Below are 25022 nucleotides of genomic sequence, written 5' to 3'. Positions count from 1 at the left end.
TAGTGAGCATGGGAATGGGCTTGGTTTCTCCATCATCTCTTCTTTTCTTTTCTATTATGTTTCCTACTTTGTGGTATGGAGGGTGCAAGGTTTGACAGGTCGGCGCAGTAGGTGCAGATATGGAAGCAATAAACATGGTTCATTTGGACAAGGCAGCAGTCGAGCCTGGTCTGCCGGTCTGCCGAATACAATTCCGTCGAATTGAAAATAGCTCCCAAAAGTAATGGAATAATGCGGTGTGCCTTTTTTTGGTTTATTTACCAGAGGATTCAGCAGGCAAAGCATGGGATCAAGGCATAGAATTAAGACACGAAGTAATTGACGCAAAGGAGACCAAATTGCTTCCGGAATCAAAGGATCCCACTGAAATCGTCAAGTGGCGCCCCTTTTCGCGGCCGAGTCTGGTTCTTTGTCTGTCTTCCATCGTCTTTCTCCCCTTCTCTTCCTTCCCCTTTCCATCCCTACTTTCGCTAGTTCCATCATCCCAGTCTCCATAGCCGTTTCCTGCTTATCCCTGCTTCTCGTTTAATCCATTTCCTTCACTTGAGCTCTGCAAATTGCAAAATTTAAATTCGCAAATTCACCAGCGACGTCAAAGATGCGCCTAACGTGGCGGATCTGCATCCACCACCAATCCGGCGCTGGAGGATCGACCGGCGTACATTAGACTGCCCGCTCATCTGAATCAGAAAACCTATTTCCAAGCCCAGAGTCCGTCCTCTCAGCCTATTGGCGTTGTTCTTCTCTGCTGACAGACTCCGCTAGTTTTCTGGTTCGTGCTTCAATGGTTCCACCCACTGGTTTCTTCGGCACGATCCGTCCTCCTCCCCAGTCCCCAATACCACGGTATACCTCCTTGAGTGACTGAGAGACAATGCGATCTATCACGTTGGGAGCTTGAACGGCGCACCTGTCATCCAATGTGAGAGACGGTTCCATCGTTACCGATGAACACCTCTCCGGCGTCCCCTTCCTGGCAAGGCGGCGACCCACTGCTCCTCTCGCCTTTGTCTCCAGACTCCAGAATACGGATACTTGCCCGAGAACGCCGACCATTTCCCGCTTGCTAGAACCCCGGAGTTCTCCCTCTCTGGTCTCCCTCCGCCTCTGTTCCATTCGATTGAGCAAAAGTCATCGGATGGAATTTACGCTTTGTCCGCTCGGGTCCGGAAATGATAGCCCTTCATCCCGGTTCCATGCGCGTGAGCAAATTAGTCGTCCCATTTCTTATTCGTCGACTCGCGGATCTCCACGGCAATCGGTCAAGCATGCGTTCTTGGAGGGCCCTTTTTTGTGTTGGAGCAGTTCATCTATCGGAGTTCCATATTCCTCACCCGAAATATCGGTCACCAGCCTGCGGCTAGTGGGTGTTTAGACAGTAGTGGGGGAACTCTCATAAATTCGTTATGCAAGCATCCTTCCCTAGTATGGCCCACTATGCGCGTCGTACAAGGGGGGGTGTCAAGTACCCAAACGAATGAATCAGGCGTGCAGGACGCCGTCTGTCAAAGGAGATTGATGACCCAGAGTGGCCAACAGCAGCCTGCTGATGCCGTTGGAAAAGATATCCCCCAGGAATCGTCAGCCTGCCGTGTCACCGTCACATCCAATCTCCATCCGTCCCAATACACCGAAACTTATCACCCACTCCATGACTTGGAAATAATAAGGCGCGAATTTTTGCGCGTAAGCTTCGACATGCGATCCGGCACCGAGCTCCTCTATCTGACTCCTCGCAGTGCCCCACTCCTCCTCATCTACCCTCCCCTACCTATCAGTCTTAACGCTCTCACCGGGGTCCGGGGGTGTGAGGGCTTGAGCCTCCGACAGACACGGCCGTGGCGGCCAAAATAATCTAGCCCCGGAAAGATCCATGTTTCATTTAGTATGACAGATCGTCGATCCCGGTCTAGCGCTCGCCGCTCGGGCTTTCGTGATGATGATCTTAAGCTGTCTGGTTTACGGAAGCCGATGAGCAAGGCTGGAAGACCGGAGGTCGATGCAAATGCGTGGATGCCCTCTTTGATTACAGGCTGCCGACCTGCTGCAGTAAGGAGGGCAGTCTCTATCCGGTCTGGATGCCATCTATCAGCCAGCCACAAAATCCTTTGTTCTTGAGACCACAGCCATACGTACACCTTCTTAGGGTGATTTGAGATGAAAATCGATGCTCCGAGACCGGCTGTTATTCTTCACAAATATTCTGCAAGATTAAACTATTTTTCAGGCCACTTGTGTATCACCAACTCCTGTTTCACAAAACGGTTATTCCCGGACGCTGTGTTGCGTCAACAAACCTCCGATGAGCCAGGGACGGCGCGCGGCAACCTCTCCGCTGGATCCGAACAAAAGACGATGATGCCTTCGCCTTTTTTTTGAACCGAAGAAAAATCTTTGCGTATCGATGATCTACCTATCCACCGGCGAATTCTTCCTCTCCATAACCGGCGTACCGTAGACTAGCGTCCTGGTCCCCGATTATTTTCTTTTTTTCTTCCCTCTCGGGCTTTGCAAACCGCATCAGGGCAATGGCTGTGATGACTCGGCCTCCATCGTTTCTCATTGCTAAGCCAAACAAGTCATACCTCCAATAAGAGAGATGTCTGCTCCTCGCAAGCACCTAGCGACACCTCCAAGTGCGCCGCCTCCTTTATCTCCCCATCCGTAGTAATTAATCCATGCACTTGTCCCTATTCGCAGCGCATCGACAAGGCCTGGCTTTTCGTGATGGCCAAGCCCCAATTCAAGACCAAATCGAATCCAGCCTCATTCATTCAGTCCTTTTCCACTCTCGAAACCCGAACGGCCATCTTTCGATCAAGCTCCGCTTGCTCCGCCGCTGTTGGAACCATCCCCATTGCCTGTTCGACCTGCGATGACGTCCAAAGCCCGATCGACGCCCATGCCATAACACCAATTCCAAATACCGCGCGCGTCTTGGGAGACAGGGACTTGTAGGAGCTATAAACAGAAGAAGAAAATTCAAATCAGTAACGAACGGTCAATGCGCTGCGCTGCGAATTCATGATTTGGAATGACTGGGTTCTCTCAAGTTCTCTCAAGTCAAGTTCGGGGGGCGGAGCTGGCTGGGGTTAAACAAACCTCCAAAGCGACATGTTGTTTTGCGAGTGGATGCTGTGTTGTCAATTCGTTCTGGTCTTCTATAATTAAGGTAGATAGCGGGGCTCGAATTGAGTTTTCGCCCGACGCAACTGCCTCTGTCGTCTACTTAGAATAGAAAGGAGCTGTTCAAGGTTGCGGATGTGACACCGGACGGGTCGTGCCTTCCCTTTTTCTTTGGCATGGCTCGGAGTACTGCCTACTTATTCCGCCTTCCTCTATGGTGCTGTATACATATGTGTACCAGGCCTCAACGTCGCGGGATTAATACTGTCAACTACACATTTAACATTTTACGGGGAATACATATACGGGTTCAGGTTAAGTCATTCATAAGCTGATATAGTTAATAAGCGCAACCTAGCTAATCGAGCGCACCAGCGTTAAAACATAGCTTAACTAACGGAAGCGAAGATGAAAAGACCGCCACCGAAAGATGTAAAAAATATAGAAAGATATGCAATCCATTGGGATATGTTTTATATAATCGAAGAACACGAGGCAGGTAGGTAAGTAGCATATAATTGCATAGGATACAACATCAAGAACACAACGGAACAGGAGAGAGAATCATACATTGCAAAAAAATGAAAACAAAAAAGGTATATCAGTTATCCACAGAGTTTGGTTTTCGTTCATAGCGTGCATGGCTACATCGTCGTAACGTCAACGTCAACGTCAACATGTTCATGTTCATGTGCTCGCTCGCTCGCTTTAGGAATATGGTGTGTCTTTCGGTTGCTTGCCTGGATATGCAAGTTTAATGAAGAAGAGTTGGGAGGGTACATTCAGACAACGCGAAGAGGGGCGAGTTTATTTCTTCTTGTAGGCTTGGTCGATCTCCTTCTGGAATTTGTCGACGATCTTCTTGCGCTGGAGTTTTTGGGCTGCGGTCATGTAGCCCTGTTATTTTGTTAGTTGATTTGTTCAAGGAGATGGCAATGGGGATATATTGGGCATATAACGTACGTTCTGGGGAGTCCACTCCTCGTCAGCGAGGACGACTCCGCTGATGATCTCAATTCCCTTGAGGCCGCTAGATCTACCGGCGGTCTGGAGCTGCTGAAGGACGATAGACTTCAGCTTCTCGTTGTGAACGAGGGTTTCGACGGTGTCACCCTCGATGCCGTTTTCCTGGGCAATCTTCTTCAATGCAGGCTCGACAGGAACGATGATGGCAATAGGCTTGTCCTGGTCTTGGGCGGCGTAGACGCAGATGTTGCCGACAATGGGGGAAGAGCGGTAGACGGACTCAAGCTTCTCGAGCGCGATGTACTCGCCGTTGAGCGTCTTGACAAGGTTCTTCTTACGGTCGATAATTTTGAGGTGGCCGTTCTTGTCGAACTCGCCGATGTCGCCGGTCATGAACCATCCGCCCTCAGCGTAGGCCTTCTTGGTCTCCTCTTCGTTCTTGAAGTACTCTTTTGATACACTGCCTCCGCGGATCCAGATTTCACCCTGGGGCGGGTTGTTCTTGGCGTAGTATCCAGCATCCGGGAAGTCAACGAGCTTGACTTCGATACAAGCTGGGGGCTCACCGAGAGCGTCGGGGTTCCACGCCCCTGGGTCGTTTAGAGCACCCATGGCCGAGGTCTCCGTCAGACCATAACCGCTGATCATGGGGGCGATGGCCATGGACAAAAACTTCTGGGTCTCCTTGGAGACGGGACCTCCACCGTTCATGATAATGCGCAGACGGCCACCAGTTGCGTCCTTCAGCTTTTTGAAGATCACGTTGTCAAGAAACCAAGCACCAATGCCTGCGCCGGGGAAGCCAGTAGACATCAGGAAGTTCTTGGCAGACATACCGCCCCAGAACAAGCTCTTCACAATGGAGTTGTTCTTGTTCAGGTTGTTGAGAACGCCCTTCTTCACTGACTCCCAGACCGCGGGAACACCGACGAGGATGGTGGGTTGGAATTCACGAATGTCGCCCTTGCTGTTCCGCATGGAAGTGTCGGAGAGCGTACGCGGGTTTCCGTAGCCCATGGTACCACCCCAGAAGAGGCAAAGGTTCTCAAACATGTATTCCAGGATATGAGATTGGGGAAGGTAGGTAAGCAGCCCATCCGAGGGGCCTATGTAGGGACCGACGATTTCGTTGATTCCCGCCACTATATTCACTATTAGCTCTGGAAATTAAGAATGGGTCTTGGAGTTGAAAAAACATACTTGCGGCAACAACATTGCCATGGGTAAGCGGAACACCCTTTGGTGGGCCAGTAGAGCCAGATGTGTACATGATGCAGCACAGGTCCTCTGGGGATGGGGGAACAGGGTCTGAGGGGTTCTCCTCTCCCAGTTTCCGCAGGTCCTCAAAGCTCAGGACGTTAAGATGGCTGAAGTCGTTCTTCAATCGGTCCAGGTCCTCCTGCTTTGGCTCTTCATCGGTGTTCCAGATAACATGCTTGATAGATTTTGCTCGGTCCAAGACGTTCGCGAGAGACTTAATGAGGGAGGGGTCCAAGAAGATAGCGTCACTCTCAGTTTGCACAATGGAATGCGCCAATCCTTCCTCACCCAGGGTATCGTATGCAGTAACGATGGTCAAAGACTGGGAAGCAGAACCGTGAGACATCGCCAGCCAGTTTAAACTAGAAAAAAATCGAATTTAGCATTTAAAAATCATTCCATGCAGGAAAGCACAACGTACCTCGTCGCACCGTACAGGTGGACCTTGTCGCTCTTGTTCAGGCCGATCTTACGCAGACCGTTACCAAGCTCCAACGCCAGTTTCTCGTACTCGATAAAACTCTTGTAAACGTAAGGGCCCTTCTCGAAGTACGTCCACGCCTTGTCAACCTCCTGCTCTTGTCCATCGATAATCTTCTTGACCTTCTTGGTCTCGACGTGGGTCTTGATTAGGCGACGGCTCGCAACTGCTTTGGCATTACCAAAAATGCGCGCCGAGCGGCGGAAAGCATCGTAGGTTGTCGTCAGGTCGTCGGCAGGTCGCGTAATCAGGCCATCCTTAGCCTGTGGAAGACGACGAGGAATGGTCTCTCCTTCGACGGGTTCGACGCCAGGGACTTCGACGGTGAAGGGGCCCTTCTTGGACATGCGCGGGTGGATAACGCCCTCTTTCTTCGACATGATAAAGGGTTTTGGGGCAAGCGATATAAGGTGAAAAAAAGGGGGGGAAGAGGAAAGTGAATCCTAAATTGCGATCGAAGGATTAGTAGAGCTCTATCGGGTTAATAATGAGACAAGTATGCACGTACAGGCACCGGCTCGAGCTCTAGCTGGTCTCGAGGATGAGAGTTCACCGAGAATGGAGACGGGGGGAGGTCGGAAATGCGGGGAGGGAAAGCAGGGCGGTTAAAAGGGGCGAGGAGAAGCGAGGAAGAGGGGAAGCTGAAAGGCTAAGGAGCTAGGAAAGAGATTTGAGGGAGCTTTGTCTCGTGGGGAGAGCCAAAGGAAGAGGAGGAAGAAAGAGCCTGGACAACAATGGGCAAGTCTGAGCTGCGGCGATGAAGTCACTGCTTGGTGGCTGGGCATAAAGGACCAGCTGCCTTCCACCACTCCTGTCCGAGGATACTTCTACTTTCGACTGTCTACGGTACACTGTCTACATTGTACATTGGCACTCTACTTTGTTTTATTCCGGACTGGTGTTCCACTGCAATATTAATGAGGCAATGATATTAATGCACTTGGTGCACAGACGCCCAAAGCCCAGAAGTCACTCAGTTACCGCGGCAAAGCCCAGGCACACGGCCTAGTCTCGAGCTTCTGATCCTCCTCGATTCGAGGATCGAGTTACACTTGCACATCAATGTCGGACGCATCATAGCATCCCATTTGCCTACAAGAGCTTTGTTGGGAATTTAGCCCCAACGCCGTCTCGAAGGGTGCTAGACTACTAATTCCGACCCAGTTAGAGCCTCGCTCGGCCTGATCGTCGGTACATCGCAGTTCACAGACAACCTTGCACCAGGCAACTTTGGAGTATCTGCCTCCGCTGACGACATGGATACTCCAACGACCCGTAGCACTGGATCCGTGATTCTTCAAACGCACGCAGCGCTTGCAGCGATCTCTGGCGGACACCTGTGACACAAAAACGTGGTCATGTGATGCCGGAGCGTTGGAAGTCGTGGATTACTAACCCAACCACTCCACTTTTGCGAGCCAATCACAGGCCTCGGGTTTCGACTCGATGAAAAGCTTCATCTTTGATAGAATACCAGACCTTCTCCCCCGAAGATAGTCCGACAACTATACATACCAATCCGGAGTAATCAGCGAGATGGAAAGCATAACAAGCTTCCTGTCCGTCATCGGGCAAGAGATAGAAGATGCCGATGAGGGTATGTCAATCAATACAATACCTCCTCAACCTAGCCTGTGTACCTATGTACTATAGTAGAAACCAGACACGGTAGTTGATCAATCTACTTAGAATCCTTCCTCCTCTTCTCCCAGGACATTCCCTCCTCGAACCTAGGCTTCGTCGACTCAAAGGCCACGTCTGTCGACATCTCCATCCACAACCAGGAGTATACAATCCACCAGTCTCCAACACTGCTCTCATCTTCTCGTGCTGGGGGTACAACAGGTGCAGGTACATACACCCCTTCATATCAATTCACACAACCCGCTTACAAGTAATCTAGTCCTATGGAAAATAACCCCCCTCTTCGCAGAATGGCTCTCAAATCAGCCATCCAATCCCCTCTGGACACACTCGATCCTAAGACCCTCATCAACAGTCGTCGAGCTAGGGTGCGGCATCTCAGCTCTTACAGCCCTCACTCTCTCTCCCCTCCTTGAACCACACGGGAACGGGAACGGTCACTACATCGCCACAGACCAGGAATACGTCCACCGTCTTTTCCGCCAGAACCTACTCAGCAATCCTCCACGGCCATCAGCATCAGCATCTACCAAAAAGTCCAAGTCGCAGTCAAAGGGGAAAAAAGGGCAGAAATATTCTACTACTAATACTAATACTAATACTAATACTGGTGGTACTGAGGACCAGAGTACAACCCCTCACCAAAACATCACATTCACATCCCTGGACTGGGAAACGGATCATCCTGAGACACTGAAGCAACAAATCCAACACCAATCAACAACCCCTTCACAAGATAATGGTGCAGATGAAGAGGAGGATAACGATAGCGGCTTCGACCTCCTCCTCTCCTGCGACTGCATCTACAACGAAGCTCTAATATCGCCCTTCGTGCGGGCCTGCGCTGAGATTGCGCGGCTGCGGCCGATATTCAGTTCCAACCCGGAAGAATCATCAAGTTACCAGCGGCAGCAAAAGAAACCAACAATATGTATCATTGCGCAGCAGCAGCGCTCGCCGGATGTCTTTGAGGCGTGGCTGAGGGAGACGATGCGCTATTTCAGGGTTTGGAGGGTGGCTGATGATGTGCTGGGGCAGAGGTTGGGTGTTGGGAGTGGGTATTTGGTGCATGTTTTGGTTTTGAAGGCATGATTGGTTCTTTGGCTTTTTTTTTCCACCATGCTGGATAGAAGTAGTAGTCTCATTGCTTAATATTACAGTACAAACGTTAGGAAAGATTAAATGTGAGGACGGCCGTAGGTAAACATTATATATTAGAGATGGAAAACTATAGTAGAAATCCACCTGGTATACCATAACAAGAGGGTATTGATGCAGACAGGCCTAAGCTCAAGCTTTTGTGCAGCTCAGCTCAGCTCAGTTCAAACAATGCAAAGTCGAGATGCAAGATTCTTTTTGAGCAAACAAACAACAGAAAAAAAATCAATGCGATGCAATGCAATGCAATGGTCCAGTTAGTTAATCAGATAGTCAGTCAGTTGGTGACAGCAGTAGTAGTAACAGTAGTGGTCGTCCACGTATATATGTATAATTATGTAGCTCGTATTTTAATGGGCCTCGGCGTTCTCCTTATTCTCGCCGGACAACTCGCCCTTCGGGTCTCGCATCTTCCGCTCCATCTCAGCCACTGTATCCGCGAAACCAGGGAGTGGGGAGATGGAGCGCTCCCGCTTTCTGGGTGAGCGGGCTGACTCAGGCTCGCGGTCAATAATGGAGGAGATCGATTGCTTCGTGGAGCCGTTGGTCTTGGGTATTGCGGATACGGATGCAGGTACAGGAATTGGTGCGGGAGGGTGTTCCTCCGAGGGTGTGAGGAGGGCACCAGGCGGAGGGAGCGGCCTGCTATCTGAGGATTCGGTCTTGACGACGGAGTGGACGGCGCTCTCGTCATCGGAGCCTGTTGAGTATTCCATCTCCTGTGGGTATCCTTCGGGGTCGGTAGGTGCGGAATCGAGACGGCTTTCTTCAGTAGATGCGCGGTGGCCGTTGGCAACTGGAGGTAGGGGGGCGGCGGGGTCGTATACGACGCCGCAGACTTCCAGGGCGCGCGACTGGCTGCCTAGGCTGCGGTCCTTGTGTTTTTTGGTGAGGTGGCACATGAAACCGTGGAGGGTCACGAAGTCGGCCTTGCCGCAGCCGGAGACTGGACAGGTGAGGTAGACCAGGCTACCATCGGACGGGCGTTTCCAGAGAGCTCGCCCTGAAGGATCATGTGCGGCTGGTCGTCCGTGGCGCTCTCCCCAGGCCTCCACGTTCTTGATTGTATACTTTTGCTTTCGTCGGATTGAACCAGCGCCTGTGGGGTCGTGGTGCATATGTTGCTGGTGATGAGGCGGTTGAATCTGTGCTTGTGGAGGCGGAGGAGGGGCAATGGTACGAGGTTCTGGCGGAGTTTGTTGCTGTAGGAAGGCGAGTGTGGTGGCTGCATTGGTTTCTGATAGACGGCGAGGTGGCGTAGGACGTAGAGGAGGGGATTCAAGACTTGAATTATAGAGGCCCATAGATTCCCGCTTCAGCCGTTTCCGTTGCCTCCGCAGTTCCTGTCAAACAAAACATGAGTCAGAATGCGGTCCATAATTGGGTCAGGTTCATTTTCCCATACCTCTTCTTCTGCCTCTGCGTTTTCCGTCATCCTACGAAATTCTTCATCCTCTCGCTTCCGGATAGCAAGTAAATGGCTACGAGCGGCCATGCGAGCGGCCTCTTCGTGTTCCAATTGCCTCAGACGGGCCTCAATGTGATCTATATTAGATACGCCAGGTGTTGGCGGCCCTTGGGGGACTTGCGGCCCTTGATCTTGCATCGGTGGTGGATAGTGACGAAACGGCTGGTGGCCGTGCATCATGGCCTCCGGAGGCATTGGTTGACCAGGGTTCATGGCAATGGGGTGAAAGCGCGGTAGACTCATGTTGACGTGGTGACCAGGCATATTGCCGTTCATGCCATTCTCGTGCACAGAGGGCACTGGAGGTGCAGCAACTGTCATGGTGGGAGTGCTAGACGTCCGGCACAAGGTTAGTGGCACTGTTAAGTTGTATTTGGTTCTTGACATAAAAGACAATATGTCAAGACAATGACTCGAGATGTAGTTGAAGTTGGTCTGACGAGGCGGAGAATGACAGTCTGGGGAACCAAGCACTCAAGGAAACAATAGGTATCGTCGCGACAAGAGGGGGGAATGCAGCCAAACAGGGAAGAAGGCAAGCTCAAAGTACTTACAGTGAACGACGAAAAGGCCTTCAAAAAGTCTCCCCCAGCCAGAGAACCTTGAAAAACAAACTGCTAGCGCGCTGCAGCTCGCCCGTTTTTTCTTTCACTCCAGAAGTCCCGCGAAGACTAGGAGAATCAGCGACTCGGTGGTTTGTCGAGATAACGGCCAAGCAAGGGATTTATTGACTGAGGTATCGATCCTACTGGACGGGGATATGTATGGATCAAGAAGTGGAAGAGGACAAAGTCAAAAACGGAGCAAGAAAAACGGAAAGCAGAAAAGACAGAAGGACCCTTGCCAAGGTGAATGTGATCGATTGGAGGTTCTTCCAGGCTGGAGACTAAGAAGCAGCTAGCTCAACTAGTCGTTCAGTCAAACCAGTGGGATCTTGCGGTCAAACAGGCCATGGAATCAAATGGACACAATTGGGACTGCACTAGCGAGCCGGTATCAGATGTAGTAATAATTGTCAATATTATGTTCTCTGCCTGGGGTTCTCATTCTCAATCTCAGCCCTCCCCCTTCTCTGCGCATGCAATAAAGTCAACAGCAGGTGGCTTTGCTCGACGGTCTGTTTTTCTTTTCTGCTTCCCCACTCCATTCTATCCTGTTATTTCCAGCTGGTTGTGTGGTCCCAGCGGTTCTAATAGGGGCGTTCTATGGATCGAGAATCCACTCCCGTCGCACTAGTGACAAACACAGTCATCTCAGCAATGTACCTGGAATCAGGAATCCAGTCACCCCCAGCCCAGCTCCTGATAGGCAATTGCGCCTTCAGGCTGCTGTCGAATGAGGCGCGCAAAGGGCCAACCACGGAGGCACGGTGATTGTGCGAGACAATCTGCCGGAGTCTGGCCGCGCTGCTCAACAGTTTTGTTACAATCGCTGGGCTTGTTTATTTTTAGGCTACAACGGCCAATGGGAGCCCGATGATCTACTACCAATTTGTAACTCTTTAAATGAGAGGGAGACCCAAGTCAGCTCTGGCGCTGTCCACTCTCGCTAATTCTGCGTGTGACTGTGGGGAGCGAGTCTCTTGCGGCGGGAAGTGAGAACTGAGAAATCACGATAAACAGCAGAACCTGGGAACACAAAGACTGGAAACGGAGCTCAGCCCTTCAGAAGTTTTACTGGAAATTGTGTAATAATCCAAGTGGAGACGACACCACTCAAAAATCGCCAACAACCAGTGGATTCCCTGTTTATTATTAAATGATCTTCCAAATTAATTCTGTCACGAGAATCTGCCCTTCCAGTCGGAATTCGCATTCTTCACACTCACGGCACCTCCAATCAACAGTCAGGACGCTGCATTGCGATCCGATGATGCGATGGTCCAGTCCGGTTCTCCCCATTCTTCCCCAAATCCAGTCTTGTTGGACGTTTGTCTTTGCACTTGTGTACCGCAATGATTTGCTCCTTGGCTGCACTGTTTCTGCAGGTCTCCCAGTGGAGAAGAGCCACATCTCTGCCGATAACAGAAAGTACGACTGCGGAGTACGGACTCCCTGTCTACAATCAGAAGCTTCCATCGAACACCATCGCATCTCGATTCATCTCGAATATTGCCCTTGGAACTTCGACTCGCAGTTGTGCGTTTCCATTAGCTGGCTTGTCAGTTTTCACGAGCGCCTCGTAAAAAGTACCCAACCCTGTCGCTCGCTAAAGAATTAATGTTTGACCTTAAAGTCTTAAAGCCGTTGATTATTGAACTATATTCCGCTCAGTCAGCTGCCCCGACAAAACAAAGAATAAAGATCCGCTGCTGGCTGGATTGTGGTTTGTGGATGACTCTAAAACGGCAACCCACTGTCTCAGACAGAAAACTTCGTTCTCTTGACTATGACATTTGACACTGACACCGACAACCCTGCTGCTGCATTGCTGCTGCACTGCTACTGCTCCTACTTCAACCTAGGACGGACTGCTAAACTGGAGTAACGTAGGACTGACCCAAGTCCAACTGTTAATGCATGCATTTCTCCCGCCCAGCCCCTTGCCAATTGCGCGCCAGTTACCGGTTGCCACTCTCAGCGTCATACATACATATTATTATATTGAATCATTATTTGTTCCAACTTCAACAAGACAGAGTGTGCCTCAGAATCAAACAAGAGTGGAGGAAGCCAATTCGGAACTAAACTCTCCTCAGGAACTCGAGCATGAGCCAGCTCCTCCGTCCACTTTATCTACTGGGACCCGGTTTGGCCAGCTGGCGCGCAGGCCAACACAACACACACTAACAGCAGCTCACGAGTACAAAGCAGAACCTGAACTGAAAATCTGGATGGATGGACCCCGGTTGGTTTGAGATATGGATCCGGGCTTGTTGCTGGGGGAGGGCGTTAGGCCGCTTAGGTACGAACTAGCTGAGTCTGAGGCACTTCGAAACGCTGAGTGGGCACGCTGGGCATGTCTGTGGGTTTCTTAGACTCGATAGATGTACATGGCTGGAAGTGAGGCGCCGAGGCTCGAGCTCGGAGCATCCAATCTGTGCTGTGTTGGCCTAGTCGGGTTGGAGGTTGGAAAGTTGGAACTTTTTGTGTGCAGCTTTCTCCAGATTTCTGGTGCCCGTGACTGGCTGCTGCCCTGCTTTGTGTCTGTCTCCAACGTCTACAGTTTCAGAAGGATTCAGAAGACTTCAATTTCAATTTACCTCTTTTTTTTGTCAAGTTTTTTGATGAATCGAGAGGAGAATTTCCTATTCTATTATCTCACACGCTCCAAGCCCACCAACCACATCATGCTTGCTTTTGTGGTCCCAAAGCCGTAATGTCATTAAGTTACAAATTTGTAGGCAAACCCGCAATCCATCCAATGGTTGCTCCCCCGGTTAAATCAGTGCGCTTGCCCGATCAAAGGGTATGAAGCAAAACGGGAGGTTTGGAAAATAGTAAAAAAGGAGAAAAAATCAATGACTTAACACCCGTACACCGAGACAAGGGCATCTCAAACAACCCCATCAGTATGTATACACAGAATGCAGAGAAATAAAAAGGAGATCATATCTAAAAAAACAGTGGGGGGAAATAGTAAAAAATACAAAGAGGTCACCGATAAGCTTGATATTTCAAGCAGGGTGGTCAATCATGGTGGTACATTTATTGCTTGTTCTCGCCCTGGCCGTTCTCACCCTGGGGAGGCTGCTGCTGCTGCTGCTCAGACTGGGCCTTGTGCATCTTGTCGAAGAGGGTCAAGCTGGAAGTCTGGAGCTCATCGGTCTTCTGCTTGAGCTCCTCGGCGGTGGCGGCAAGCTCGCCAGACTGGTTCTTGGCAACGAACTCGCGGAGAGTGTTGATCTTCTCACGGATCTGCTCAGCCTCAGCCTTGTCGAGACGGTCCTCAAACTCCTTGAGGGCCTTGTCGGTGTCGTTCAGGACGGAGTCAGCGCGGTTGGCAGCCTCAATGGCGAGCTTACGCTCCTTGTCCTGAGCACCGTACTTCTCAGCATCGTCAACCATGGACTGGATCTCAGCGTCAGAGAGACCGGAGCCAGAAGCAATGGTGATGGACTGGTCCTTGTTGGTGGACTTGTCCTTGGCGTGGACGTGGACAATGGAGTCGGCGTCAATGTCGAAGGTAACCTCGACCTGAGGAACACCACGGTGGGCAGGAGGAATGCCAACAAGCTGGAAGTTTCCAAGAAGCTTGTTGTCCTTGACAAGCTCACGCTCACCCTGGAAGACCTTAATCTCAACAGCAGTCTGGAAGTCGGCAGCGGTAGAGAAGGTCTGGGACTTCTTGGTGGGGATGGTGGTGTTGCGGTTGATCAGACGAGTGAAAACACCGCCAAGGGTCTCGATACCGAGAGAGAGGGGAGTAACATCGAGGAGCAGAACGTCAGTGACCTCACCAGCAAGGACAGCACCCTGGACGGCGGCACCAATGGCGACAGCCTCATCGGGGTTGACAGACTTGGCGGGCTCACGGCCAAAGATAGACTTGACGGACTCGGTGACCTTGGGCATACGGGTCATACCACCAACAAGGATGATTTCCTGGATCTCGCTGGACTGGAGGTTGGCATCCTTGAGGGCCTTGCGCACGGGGTCGATAGTGCGGTTGATGAGAGGGTCGACAAGAGACTCGAGCTGAGAGCGGGTCATCTTGAGGTTGATGTGCTTAGCACCGCTGGCATCAGCAGTGATGAAGGGAAGGTTGATCTCAGTCTGCAGAGAAGAGGACAGCTCAATCTTGGCCTTCTCAGCGGCTTCACGGATACGCTGGATAGCCATGCGGTCACCGGAGAGGTCAAGGCCGGACTCCTTCTTGAACTGCTGGACAATGTGGCGGACAAGGTTGATGTCAAAGTCCTCACCACCAAGGTGGGTGTCACCGTTGGTCGACTTCACCTCGAACACACCCTTCTGGATTTCAAGAACGGAGATATCGAAAGTACCACCACCGAGATCGTAGACAGCGACAACACGGTCAGCCTCCTTCTCAAGACCGTAGGCAAGAGCAGCAGCAGTGGGCTCGTTGACGACACGGAGGACGTTAAGACCAGCAATCTGACCAGCATCCTTAGTGGCCTGACGCTGGGAGTCGTTGAAGTAGGCAGGGACCGTAACGACGGCGTTCTTGATGGGCTTGCTCAGGTAGTTCTCAGCAGTCTCCTTCATCTTGTTGAGAACGAAACCTCCGATCTGAGCGGGAGAGTACTTCTGGTCGCGGGCCTCAACCCAGGCGTCACCGTTGGTGTGCTGGATGATCTTGTAGGGGACCTCCTTGATGTCACGCTGGACCTCAGCATCGGTGAACTTGCGGCCGATGAGACGCTTGGTGGCGAACAGAGTGTTTTCAGGGTTGACAACAGCCTGGCGCTTAGCAGCGATACCGACAAGACGCTCACCGTCCTGGGCGAAAGCGACGACGGAGGGTGTTGTGCGGGCACCCTCAGTGTTCTCAATAATCTTGGGCGTCTTGCCCTCCATAACAGCAACAGCAGAGTTGGTGGTACCTGCATGTCCATGTTAGCGATGCACGGCAATGCGACCAATTGTGGTCGAGACCAAGCTGTACTCACCCAGATCAATACCAATGACCTGGCCCTTCACCTTCTCTTCCGTAGAGTTCCATCGCCGGGCAGCGACACTAGGGAGTCTGAAAGCAGGAGCGCGAGCAAAAGGAGCAGTGCGCGGGAGCTAGAACAGGTTCAAGTCAGCGTCGATGTAATTGTTTGCAGCGCAACCGTACTAGGGGCAAAACCTACCGCGCGGACGAAACGGGATGAGAGCATTGTGATGGGATTATGAGAAGGCCAGAAAAATAAAATAATACAGGAATTAAAAGATTATAAAACACACTCCAGTCGATTCAATCGAAGGAGAGAAGGATGGATGGAAGGAGGTATAGGATGGAGAGATGGAGAGGTGAGGAAGAGATGAGGAAGAATTTTCTGGCTTCTTTTCGGAGAGGAAGAAACTGGAGGAAGGGAGACGGCAAAGAAATGAGGACTAGTGGAAATTGCGCGGAGAGCTTCGGCCCGTCGTCGAACTTGGTAGAATCACGGCTGCTGGGCTGTCTGTCCAATCACAGTGCCGCAGATCGAGCAACACCTTTGACCGTCTGGGCAACCGATCTTGCAGCTCGACTCTGCTCAAAACTTCAGGGAGATGCTAGCATCTTCCAGGAAGGGTTATTGCAGCAGAGACGCTCCTCAGTTCTACAGAGGGACTCGTTCGCTCTACTGGCCTTTGTAAATGGCTCAACTCCAGCCTCGTCCCGGTGTTTTCAAGCTCCAAAGTGCCACGGTGCGCCACACGTGACCTTACCCTCGGAAGTCCGACCGAGGCTTTGCCGCCCTTCCTCCGTTATACGGATGGATACGCCGGGGAGCCCTTGCCACTGCGGCCTGCCATGCATGTCAAAGCGAAGGCATCGTTATTATGTGTCAGTTTGTTGGATATAAATAGTAAATATATTACTGTGCTTCTATGCGTTCCTGAGATGTTGAAGTTATCAATTCCGCCTAGATCCGCAAAGTGATCGATCAGTTTTTCGTTTATACCTTGAAGGTCGGCTCAAAATATATATTAGGTTGCTCTGATAGGAGAAACACAAGCGAAAGATTGGAAAAATATACTACATTGTATCCCTGGACAAATCCACGGCTCCATGGCAAACGTAGCCATGACCGAATGCTCATGGAACTGAGGACTGTATTCTGTAGGAGTCCAAGGTTGAAGTTGACTATGGACGAGGTCTGACGTTGCTCTGTGGTGGCCGGAGATGTTGTGGAGGAACACCATGGACGAGCTCCATCAACGCCAAACAGACTCCAAGATCAACTTAACCACAAGATCACACCACTATCTAAACTAGCAATAATTCAGAGTGAGACTCGACCTGGAAGACAAAAGACTCGAGCTCCATCGCGTTATTCGCCGCTTGCAAGTTCCCCGGATCGAGCAATAAGTATTACGTCATCCGTCCGACGTCTGTGGCCTTGACCTCCGAACTCGTAACATCAATACTTACCTAAAGACCGGGGGTTACTAACTATCTGGGGTTCACTTTTCGTTTCTTTTTTTATGACCACAAGCTGGGGCCCGCGAAAGCAAAGAGAAAGAAATTATTCGTGTTTAGTTGTAGTTTGTGACCTGGTCCGAGCTGGCCGGCGCCAATCTTTCAGCTATCTTGACTTTCATGGGATTTGGGTAACAATCCTCAAAGCTCCACCACACCACTTATTCTTCTAGAACAAGACTATCGCCGCCACGAAGCTCGAACGTTTCTCCGTCATCGTTATCGCTTGGCTGCTCGCTGTTCGCCGCCTCACAACAACGGCACTCCTCCCTTACTGCCACATTCAACAATGTCACTCTGGTCTTGACCGTCTCTCATCATGACTACGGATCCCGCGCTGTCGTTAGTATTACCCACAACCTCCAGCCCAGGACCCTCCCAGGCTCCGATAGGATTGTTTTGCCCCGTCGTGTGCTAACACCACCCAACCCGGCTTAGGTATCACCCTACCGAGTCCCTCGTTCTTCCTACAAAACGCCGCTTCTTCCCTTTCAAGATACCCAACTAGTCTGTCCCACCCTTGCCTTGGTCAGGTTTGTTACAGTGTTGACTTATGGACTGACATGCTGTAGCCATCAACAACTTCGACACTACATCAGTACCGCCGACCGGGATAGAATCTACGTTATTACCGACCGGGTGGTGTATTCAATTCATATTTCATCGCGAAAACGGGAAACCATCGCAGTTATTCCATTTGAGCCGAAGTGTCTTGCTGCTGGATATGGCTGGATTGGTATTGGGGGTACCAACAATGGCGAGTGTGCTTTCGTGAAGCTTTCGGATCGGAACGTGCGTGTATCTCGCGACACGCCGACTAGGCAACCGGCGGATGTAGATAGCGCTTTGCCCATTGATCTTGAAGCTTCACAAAGGGTTTCGCCACGAGAATCGACGAGGTCGGAACAACCGTCAAATTCAGGCTTTGGTGCGAGCCAATTACCGGAGGTCCAGCTGCATAAATTTGGCGGTAGTATCGTCAACTCGGTGACTATCCATCGTCTACCTGGCGATGAAAAAGGATTCACGGACGAAGATGTTGCTGTTCTTAGGTATTACCGTGAATATTCATTCATATTCGGTTTAGAGCCTGCTAACCCTTTTTTTCGCTTGCAGCAACAATGACAAATCAGTAACCATATATTCAATGACACGCTCGAAAGTTCTGAAGAAACTCGGTCACCCGGCGTGTATGAACTATGCGATCATTTCACCAGATTCGAGTCTCCTGGCTGCCGTTGGGGATGAATCCAGCGCCTATTTTTATAGCCTCATTCGTGATCTCTCGGCCGTGGTTTCCACTGAGACAGGAGAGAAGTTGAGCGGCTGGACATTGGACCGCATTCTTTGTATCGAGATGGAGCTCGGCCCGAAGATCGAAGATAAATGCTGTTTTACCATTGCGTTTTCCCAATCCAATAGACTGTGTGCTATTGGATCGCAATCCGGAGTGATTACGGTTTTCGACGTTTCGAGCATCCAGGAATCCGCTGCCACTCCAATTGTCTGCCATTTCAACTCATCGAGGTCTTGCTTTCGTGGCGGTGCCGTGCGTTGTATGAGCTTTTCGCCCGAACCTTGGGACCTCCTTGTATGGCTCGAGGATAAAGGGCATGCTGGAATAGCGGATGTGCGTCAGGCTTTTATGCGGAGACAAATACTTGAATTTGACGCGAATGAGTCAAACAACGTTGAGGAAGTTGATACGGAGCCGATAATTGACGAATCAACGGGATCGGGGCTTGGCGTGGACAGTCAGGCCGAACTGTATCACGCACTTGATTCACGGGCGCTACTTGACTCAGTTGAGGGCCATTTAGATGATCAGGTCGGTGATGGATCTGATACCTCGCCACTGAGGGAAAGTTTGATACAAGACTTAACGTCAAGAGAGAGAACAATCGTGCAATTCCTGAATACAGCACGCTGGACATCAATGGTAGAAGATGGCCTGACAGATGGGGCAACCAGAGATAATGCAAGTGCGCACCCGCATTCTGGGTCTCGCACAAGACAGCAAAGTCTCACAAGCGGAGCCAATCGGGCACCTCGTCCTACTTCACCTCGACCTGTCATACACTCTCAGAGCAATCACGAGACTAGAGACCGGAATACGAATGCGGACAGCCCAACACCGGATCCACAGCCAAGTATCACACTGAGCTGGACCACTTCGCCGGACGAGCTACGGGCCGCTACGCTAGATACCCCGGCTCATCCTGTGGAATCAAGCTCAAGTGATCAAAGTGGCTCTAGCAATGAGAGTGGAAATGGGAGTCGACTTCGCAGGACCATTGCTCGACCGACGGCAAATTTTGACTACTCCAGTACTACTCCAAGTTCGATACCGCGCCCGAGAAATCACCAGCGGTCTCGGTCTGTTCATAGGCGCCCTGAAAGGCAAGACGATGATGCGGATGTTTTGCCTAGCTTAAGAGCGAACGTAGTGGCCATCGAGCGCCTTCGACGCCAGCGACAGCTCATTAATGAGGCAGATACCATGAGTCGAAATAGTATGCGTGGGCAACGGTACACGCAGCAACCCTCGTTAAGTATTGATCATGGCCGCCCCTCGCGGATTCGAAGCGTGATCCATGATCCGCCAGAGCATAGCTTTGGATATGGGCGCCGAGATTCGGATCCAAACTGTTCAGCTGGACTCGGATTTGGTGCCGATGGAAGATCACTGTAAGCAGAAACGGGTTTCTATCCTTGCAGGTGCAGGCTGACTCCAATTTCCTAGATACATCGCAACCGTGAGTGGGATCTTTGAGTATCAACTAAACATCACGGACCGCAAGACCTTCCCAGTGATGACCTACAGATAAGTAATATTTATTGCAAAACTGGTTGGCTCATCATCATATGAGTACCACAAAAGCAACATCCACGATTAATGGCCCTATTGTCGGTTTCGCAATTGAGTTTAGTTGTGGGCGAGGACGCAGGACTTCTCTTGCCGATGACTAGCAAAAGCTATTGCTGATACGAAAGGCTAAACGTTATAATGATTTTCATTCTCATTTTCTCTTTTCACATTACTATGAGGCGCACTGTGGGTTTTCAGGAGTGTTGTATAGTTCCCATTGTTGGGTTCAATTTATCTTAGTGCACCAATGTGGCGTTGGATTTTTCCAAAATAAAACTCTAATTTAATACTGAATAATGTTATTGTGCCATTCAAGTTTACATAGTACAGAACATATTGAACCGGGCCTTCACAACTGTTTGTAGTTATTGTTCTTTATACGCATTCACTGTATGAGACTCATATCCGGGATGGCTGCCACAAAGCCAGCGCAGGTCTCCACCCGCAGCAACGTCAGCGGAAAGCTCTTGTTATCCCCCACCAAGACACCCGCCCTTTCAACTGCTGTGTTTCGTCTTGAAAGCCTAGGAACATACACTCTCAACCAAACGACCCATGAATTATCTCCGCATATAGACAAGGTTTTCTTTTTATTCGCGAGGTTTCATAGTTTGTTGGCGTTCGCGGAGTGGCTGTCGAAGCCAGTGACTCGGCTGAGGTGTACTCCTGCTCCTCATCCCAGCGTTTTCCCGAAGAGATATCGCTAGCATCGATATACATGCTCCAATGGAGACTCTCACATCAACCCTAGTTGGGCTCGACCTGGACTCGCAAGGTATTGGGGGGAAGTCTTTTGATGCGCGCCTTGAAGAGGAAGAGAACGGCACTTACCAAAATTACGCCCCTCGGAGCAGAACACGCCTATCTGCCACGGAAACGAGACGCGAGCTGGAAGATGAATTCCTGAACCCATCGCCTCGATTCAACTCTGAGTGGTTGAATCGTTTACAGAGGTAGGCTCTGCCGTCCGCTTTTGACTGATTTGAGTGTTTCGGCCTTGATGAGTATGCCACTGACAATCTACCAGGAGATGGGATACATCAACGGACTACACTGACCTCTTCGAGGTCCTCGGAACGCAAACTCGGACTATTGTCCGGTTCGATCGCGAAGGCCTCGAAGGGCGCGTCACGGGATATCACGAAGTGACTGTCCCCGCTAATAGCGCCAACGCGAAGAACTCGACGTCTTTGCTTCGCCGGCCGGCGGGCCGTGCTGATTTTGTAAGGGGAGCTGCGGGATTTTTCCCGTTTGCTCCTGGTGGTTTGGATGGCGTTGAGGCGATTGCCGAGATGGAGACGGACACGCAGACACCAGGAGCCCCAGGTTCTGGGGGAAAACAGGCCGGTCTGGATCGCATCATAAATTTTGGAACCGAGGGAGGCCTACTTGAAGCTGCGCCTGGCTTCTCGCGCGGACTTAAGCTTGAAGAGGCAAAGTCCAAGGAAGCTGCGGAGGAGGATGAAGAAGTTGAACACACGCTTCAGGAAGAGGATGAAAAAATCAGTCCCGACCAGGATGAGACAGCTTCTGATGTGGAAGGAGGCGTGAAAATCGAAGATGAGGAATCGGACAAGGATGAGGAGGAAGAGGATATCGACTCGTTATTACCTGTTGAGTTTCCCTCTCTAGAGCCGCGTGCGCCGCTGCTCTCAACACTACAGAAAAAAGGCGGCAAGGAATGGGCTCATTCTGTGGATGTCAACAAAGAAATCTCCAATTTCCATGACCTTGTGCCGGATATGGCTCGCGAATGGCCATTCGAGCTGGATACTTTCCAGAAGGAAGCTGTTTATCATCTCGAGGGCGGAGACTCGGTCTTTGTGGCTGCACATACATCAGCCGGTAAAACAGTCGTCGCGGAGTATGCCATTGCGTTGGCTGCTAAACATATGACAAAGGCCATTTATACTTCGCCCATTAAAGCCCTCAGTAATCAGAAGTTCCGCGACTTCAAAAATGAGTTTGATGATGTTGGCATTCTGACGGGTGATGTTCAGATTAACCCCGAAGCAAGCTGTCTTATTATGACCACTGAGATTCTACGGAGTATGCTGTATCGTGGTGCGGATCTCATCCGAGATGTCGAATTTGTTATTTTCGACGAGGTCCACTACGTGAATGACCTTGAACGAGGTGTCGTATGGGAAGAAGTCATTATTATGCTTCCTGAGCATGTCACTCTCATTCTCCTTTCAGCTACAGTGCCTAATACTCAGGAATTCGCATCCTGGGTAGGCCGAACAAAGAAGAAGGATATCTACGTTATATCAACAGCCAAGAGACCGGTTCCCCTTGAGCACTATCTTTGGGCTGGGAAGAACAAATTCAAGATTGTCGACTCCAACAAAAGGTTCCTCGAAAACAGCTGGAAGGAAGCAGATGATATCATATCCGGCAGGGACAAAATCAAAGCCCAGAAGGCGGCCGACGCCCAAGCGCAGTCTCAAGCAAGCAGGGGTGGCCCTCAAGGACGAGGACGCGGACAAGCTCCTGCTCGAGGCGGCCCGAGAGGAAACGGACAACGCGGAGGCGGACAACAACGGGGTAGAGGTGCGCCAGCAAACAGAGGAACAGGAAACATTGCCCGTACAGGTAGAGGTGGCGGACGTACAACCGCTGCCCAGGACAAGACTGTCTGGGTGCAAGTTGTCCAACATTTGCGCAAGGAGAATCTGCTGCCGGCTTGTATTTTCGTATTTTCGAAGAAGAGATGCGAGCAAAATGCCGACTCGTTGTCTAATCAAGATTTCTGCAATGCCTCTGAGAAGAGTCTTATCCATATGACTATCGAAAAGTCCCTTACTCGACTCAAAGCTGAAGACAGGAAATTGCCGCAGATCCTTCGACTTCGTGAACTGTTGAGCCGAGGTATTGCCGTTCACCACGGTGGTCTCTTGCCGATTATGAAAGAAATTGTCGAGATTCTGTTCGCCAAAACTTTGGTCAAGGTCCTCTTCGCTACCGAGACGTTTGCCATGGGTCTTAACCTGCCTACCCGCACAGTCGTCTTTTCCGGATTCCGCAAGCATGACGGCAAAAGTTTCAGAGATCTACTGCCGGGTGAATACACTCAAATGGCAGGACGTGCTGGTCGAAGAGGTCTCGATAACGTTGGTTATGTGATTATTGTGAACTCGGGTAAAGATGAGGCACCCGCTGCTGGCGCACTCAGGAAGATGATCCTGGGTGATCCAACGAAACTTCGATCACAGTTTAGACTTACGTACAACATGATTTTGAACTTACTGCGAGTTGAAGCCCTGAAGATCGAAGAAATGATCAAGCGAAGTTTCAGCGAGAATGCCACACAGGCCTTGCTTCCCGAGCACGAGAAGCAGGTACAAATCTCAGAGGCTAGCTTGGAGAAGATCAAACGCGAGCCCTGCGAGATTTGCGATATCGATATTGCCACCTGCCATGACGCATCAGTCGAATACGGAAAACTCACTAGCGAGCTACACCTCAATCTACTTTCGTCACCTGTTGGCAAACGCCTTCTTATGCCAAAGCGGCTCGTTGTGTACCGGAGGGACGGATCGCGAACCGCAGGTGTCATAGTGCGAGAGGTTGGAGGCGGGCCCAATCCGGTCATCCAAATTCTCGAAATAGGAAAATTGGCCAGCAAGCGCCATCCAAGCGAGATTCTCCCATTCCTACCTGCATTCCGCGGATTCCTGAACCCTCTCCCCACCCGCGCAGCTGATATGACCTTGAAGGTCTTCAAGATCCCAATCGCCGATATTGAGTGTGTCACCAATACCCTTGTCAAGATTAGTGGCCCGACGTGGTACCTCAATATCAAGAAAGGTTTGTTCCAATGTCTTGGGTACAAAGGACCAGCTAACTCTCGTTATAGAGGCGATCAAATTCGCAGAGAAGGAGTTGTCTAAATTATGTTCGTCGTGGACAACACCAACCTGGGATGAGCTAGATTGGGCTCGTATTAAAGAATTACAGCTGAGGGACATTCTCGACAAACGACGTGAGCAAGCGAATATTTCTCAGTCATGCGACTGCCTGAAGTGTCCCGACTTCTTGAAACACTTCGAGATGCAACGTGATGAGTGGCAAATCAAGGAGAATATTTCACAGTTGAAGCAGCTCATGTCGGACCAGAACCTCCAGCTTCTTCCTGACTATGAGCAGCGTATCCAGGTACTGAAGGACCTCGGCTTTGTCGACGAGCAGTCCCGCGTGCAGCTGAAAGGAAAGGTCGCCTGCGAGATTCATTCCGCGGATGAGCTTGTTTTGACGGAGTTGATCCTGGAGAACGTTCTCGCCGAATACGAGCCGGAGGAGATAGTCGCACTCCTATCCGCCTTTGTGTTCCAAGAAAAGACGGAAAACGTCCCAACACTGACCCCCCGGCTGGAGAAGGGCAAGGAAGCCATAGTCAAGATTGCAGAGAAGGTGAACGACATGCAGATCCAGCACCAGGTAATTCAGTCTACAGAGGACAACAACGACTTTGCCAGTCAGCCGCGGTTTGGATTGGCAGAGGTTGTTTACGAGTGGGCCAAGGGGATGTCCTTTAACCGGATTACGGATCTCACGGATGTGATGGAGGGGACCATTGTGAGAACCATTACTCGACTTGACGAAACTTGCCGGGAGGTGAAGAATGCGGCAAAACTAGTCGGAGACCCGGCGCTTTACACGAAAATGCAAGAAGCACAGGAGAAGATCAAGAGGGACGTGATATTCGCGGCGTCCCTGTATATGTAGGCTATGAGTATGGAGTCCATAGTAATGTGGCTGATGAGAACCACGTGGGTAACAATGCGGTCTTTATTTTTTTTTTCTGCCAGAAGAATTCGTGATCGCACGAAATAGGAATTATCAAGCACCACTGCACTACCAGCCCATTACAACTGTTTGTCGGGCAGAATATATGAATTGGATATTTACCAGAGCGTATTTGCATATATCCTTCACTGTAATACCCAATATCCGTCCCCTGAACCAAACGTTTT

The 25022-nt window shown here is 50.7% G+C and overlaps 8 protein-coding genes across 8 annotated transcripts; 3 read left to right on the top strand and 5 right to left on the bottom strand.

The window, feature by feature from the left end:
* Positions 1 to 726: 726 nt before the first annotated feature.
* Positions 727 to 1116, bottom strand: APUU_11060S (uncharacterized protein; the record flags this gene model as incomplete). The annotated part of the gene is made up of 1 exon (XM_041694102.1): positions 727 to 1116. One exon carries the CDS (start codon positions 1114 to 1116, stop codon positions 727 to 729), a length of 390 nt encoding a protein of 129 aa, XP_041550426.1.
* Positions 1117 to 2774: 1658 nt separating this feature from the next.
* On the bottom strand, positions 2775 to 3116 carry APUU_11059S (uncharacterized protein; the record flags this gene model as incomplete). The annotated part of the gene is made up of 2 exons (XM_041694090.1): positions 2775 to 2961; positions 3103 to 3116. The coding sequence occupies 2 exons, from the start codon at positions 3114 to 3116 to the stop codon at positions 2775 to 2777; spliced, it is 201 nt and encodes a 66-aa protein (XP_041550425.1).
* An 817-nt stretch (positions 3117 to 3933) lies between these two features.
* On the bottom strand, positions 3934 to 6213 carry faa4 (long-chain fatty acid-CoA ligase FAA1; the record flags this gene model as incomplete). Its single annotated transcript, XM_041694079.1, has 4 exons — positions 3934 to 4023; positions 4090 to 5234; positions 5293 to 5714; positions 5774 to 6213. The coding sequence occupies 4 exons, from the start codon at positions 6211 to 6213 to the stop codon at positions 3934 to 3936; spliced, it is 2097 nt and encodes a 698-aa protein (XP_041550424.1).
* Positions 6214 to 7369: 1156 nt separating this feature from the next.
* Positions 7370 to 8569, top strand: APUU_11057A (S-adenosylmethionine-dependent methyltransferase; the record flags this gene model as incomplete). Its single annotated transcript, XM_041694068.1, has 3 exons — positions 7370 to 7430; positions 7523 to 7684; positions 7737 to 8569. 3 exons carry the CDS (start codon positions 7370 to 7372, stop codon positions 8567 to 8569), a joined length of 1056 nt encoding a protein of 351 aa, XP_041550423.1.
* A 416-nt stretch (positions 8570 to 8985) lies between these two features.
* APUU_11056S (uncharacterized protein) lies at positions 8986 to 10424 on the bottom strand (the record flags this gene model as incomplete). Its single annotated transcript, XM_041694057.1, has 2 exons — positions 8986 to 9978; positions 10041 to 10424. 2 exons carry the CDS (start codon positions 10422 to 10424, stop codon positions 8986 to 8988), a joined length of 1377 nt encoding a protein of 458 aa, XP_041550422.1.
* Positions 10425 to 13750: 3326 nt separating this feature from the next.
* On the bottom strand, positions 13751 to 15888 carry HSP70_1 (Hsp70 family protein; the record flags this gene model as incomplete). Its single annotated transcript, XM_041694046.1, has 3 exons — positions 13751 to 15609; positions 15676 to 15793; positions 15862 to 15888. The coding sequence occupies 3 exons, from the start codon at positions 15886 to 15888 to the stop codon at positions 13751 to 13753; spliced, it is 2004 nt and encodes a 667-aa protein (XP_041550421.1).
* Positions 15889 to 17496: 1608 nt separating this feature from the next.
* APUU_11054A (uncharacterized protein) lies at positions 17497 to 20005 on the top strand (the record flags this gene model as incomplete). Its single annotated transcript, XM_041694035.1, has 5 exons — positions 17497 to 17519; positions 17616 to 17684; positions 17750 to 18229; positions 18294 to 19865; positions 19921 to 20005. 5 exons carry the CDS (start codon positions 17497 to 17499, stop codon positions 20003 to 20005), a joined length of 2229 nt encoding a protein of 742 aa, XP_041550420.1.
* Positions 20006 to 20772: 767 nt separating this feature from the next.
* APUU_11053A (SKI complex RNA helicase subunit SKI2) lies at positions 20773 to 24774 on the top strand (the record flags this gene model as incomplete). The annotated part of the gene is made up of 3 exons (XM_041694024.1): positions 20773 to 20999; positions 21074 to 23856; positions 23906 to 24774. 3 exons carry the CDS (start codon positions 20773 to 20775, stop codon positions 24772 to 24774), a joined length of 3879 nt encoding a protein of 1292 aa, XP_041550419.1.
* Positions 24775 to 25022: the final 248 nt, after the last annotated feature.

The sequence above is a fragment of the Aspergillus puulaauensis genome, chromosome 1 (genome assembly GCF_016861865.1).
Source record: "Aspergillus puulaauensis MK2 DNA, chromosome 1, nearly complete sequence".
Lineage (NCBI taxonomy): Eukaryota > Fungi > Ascomycota > Eurotiomycetes > Eurotiales > Aspergillaceae > Aspergillus > Aspergillus puulaauensis.
The sequence above is the reverse complement of the archived record's forward strand: the minus strand, read 5'-3'. Positions and strand labels throughout refer to the sequence as shown.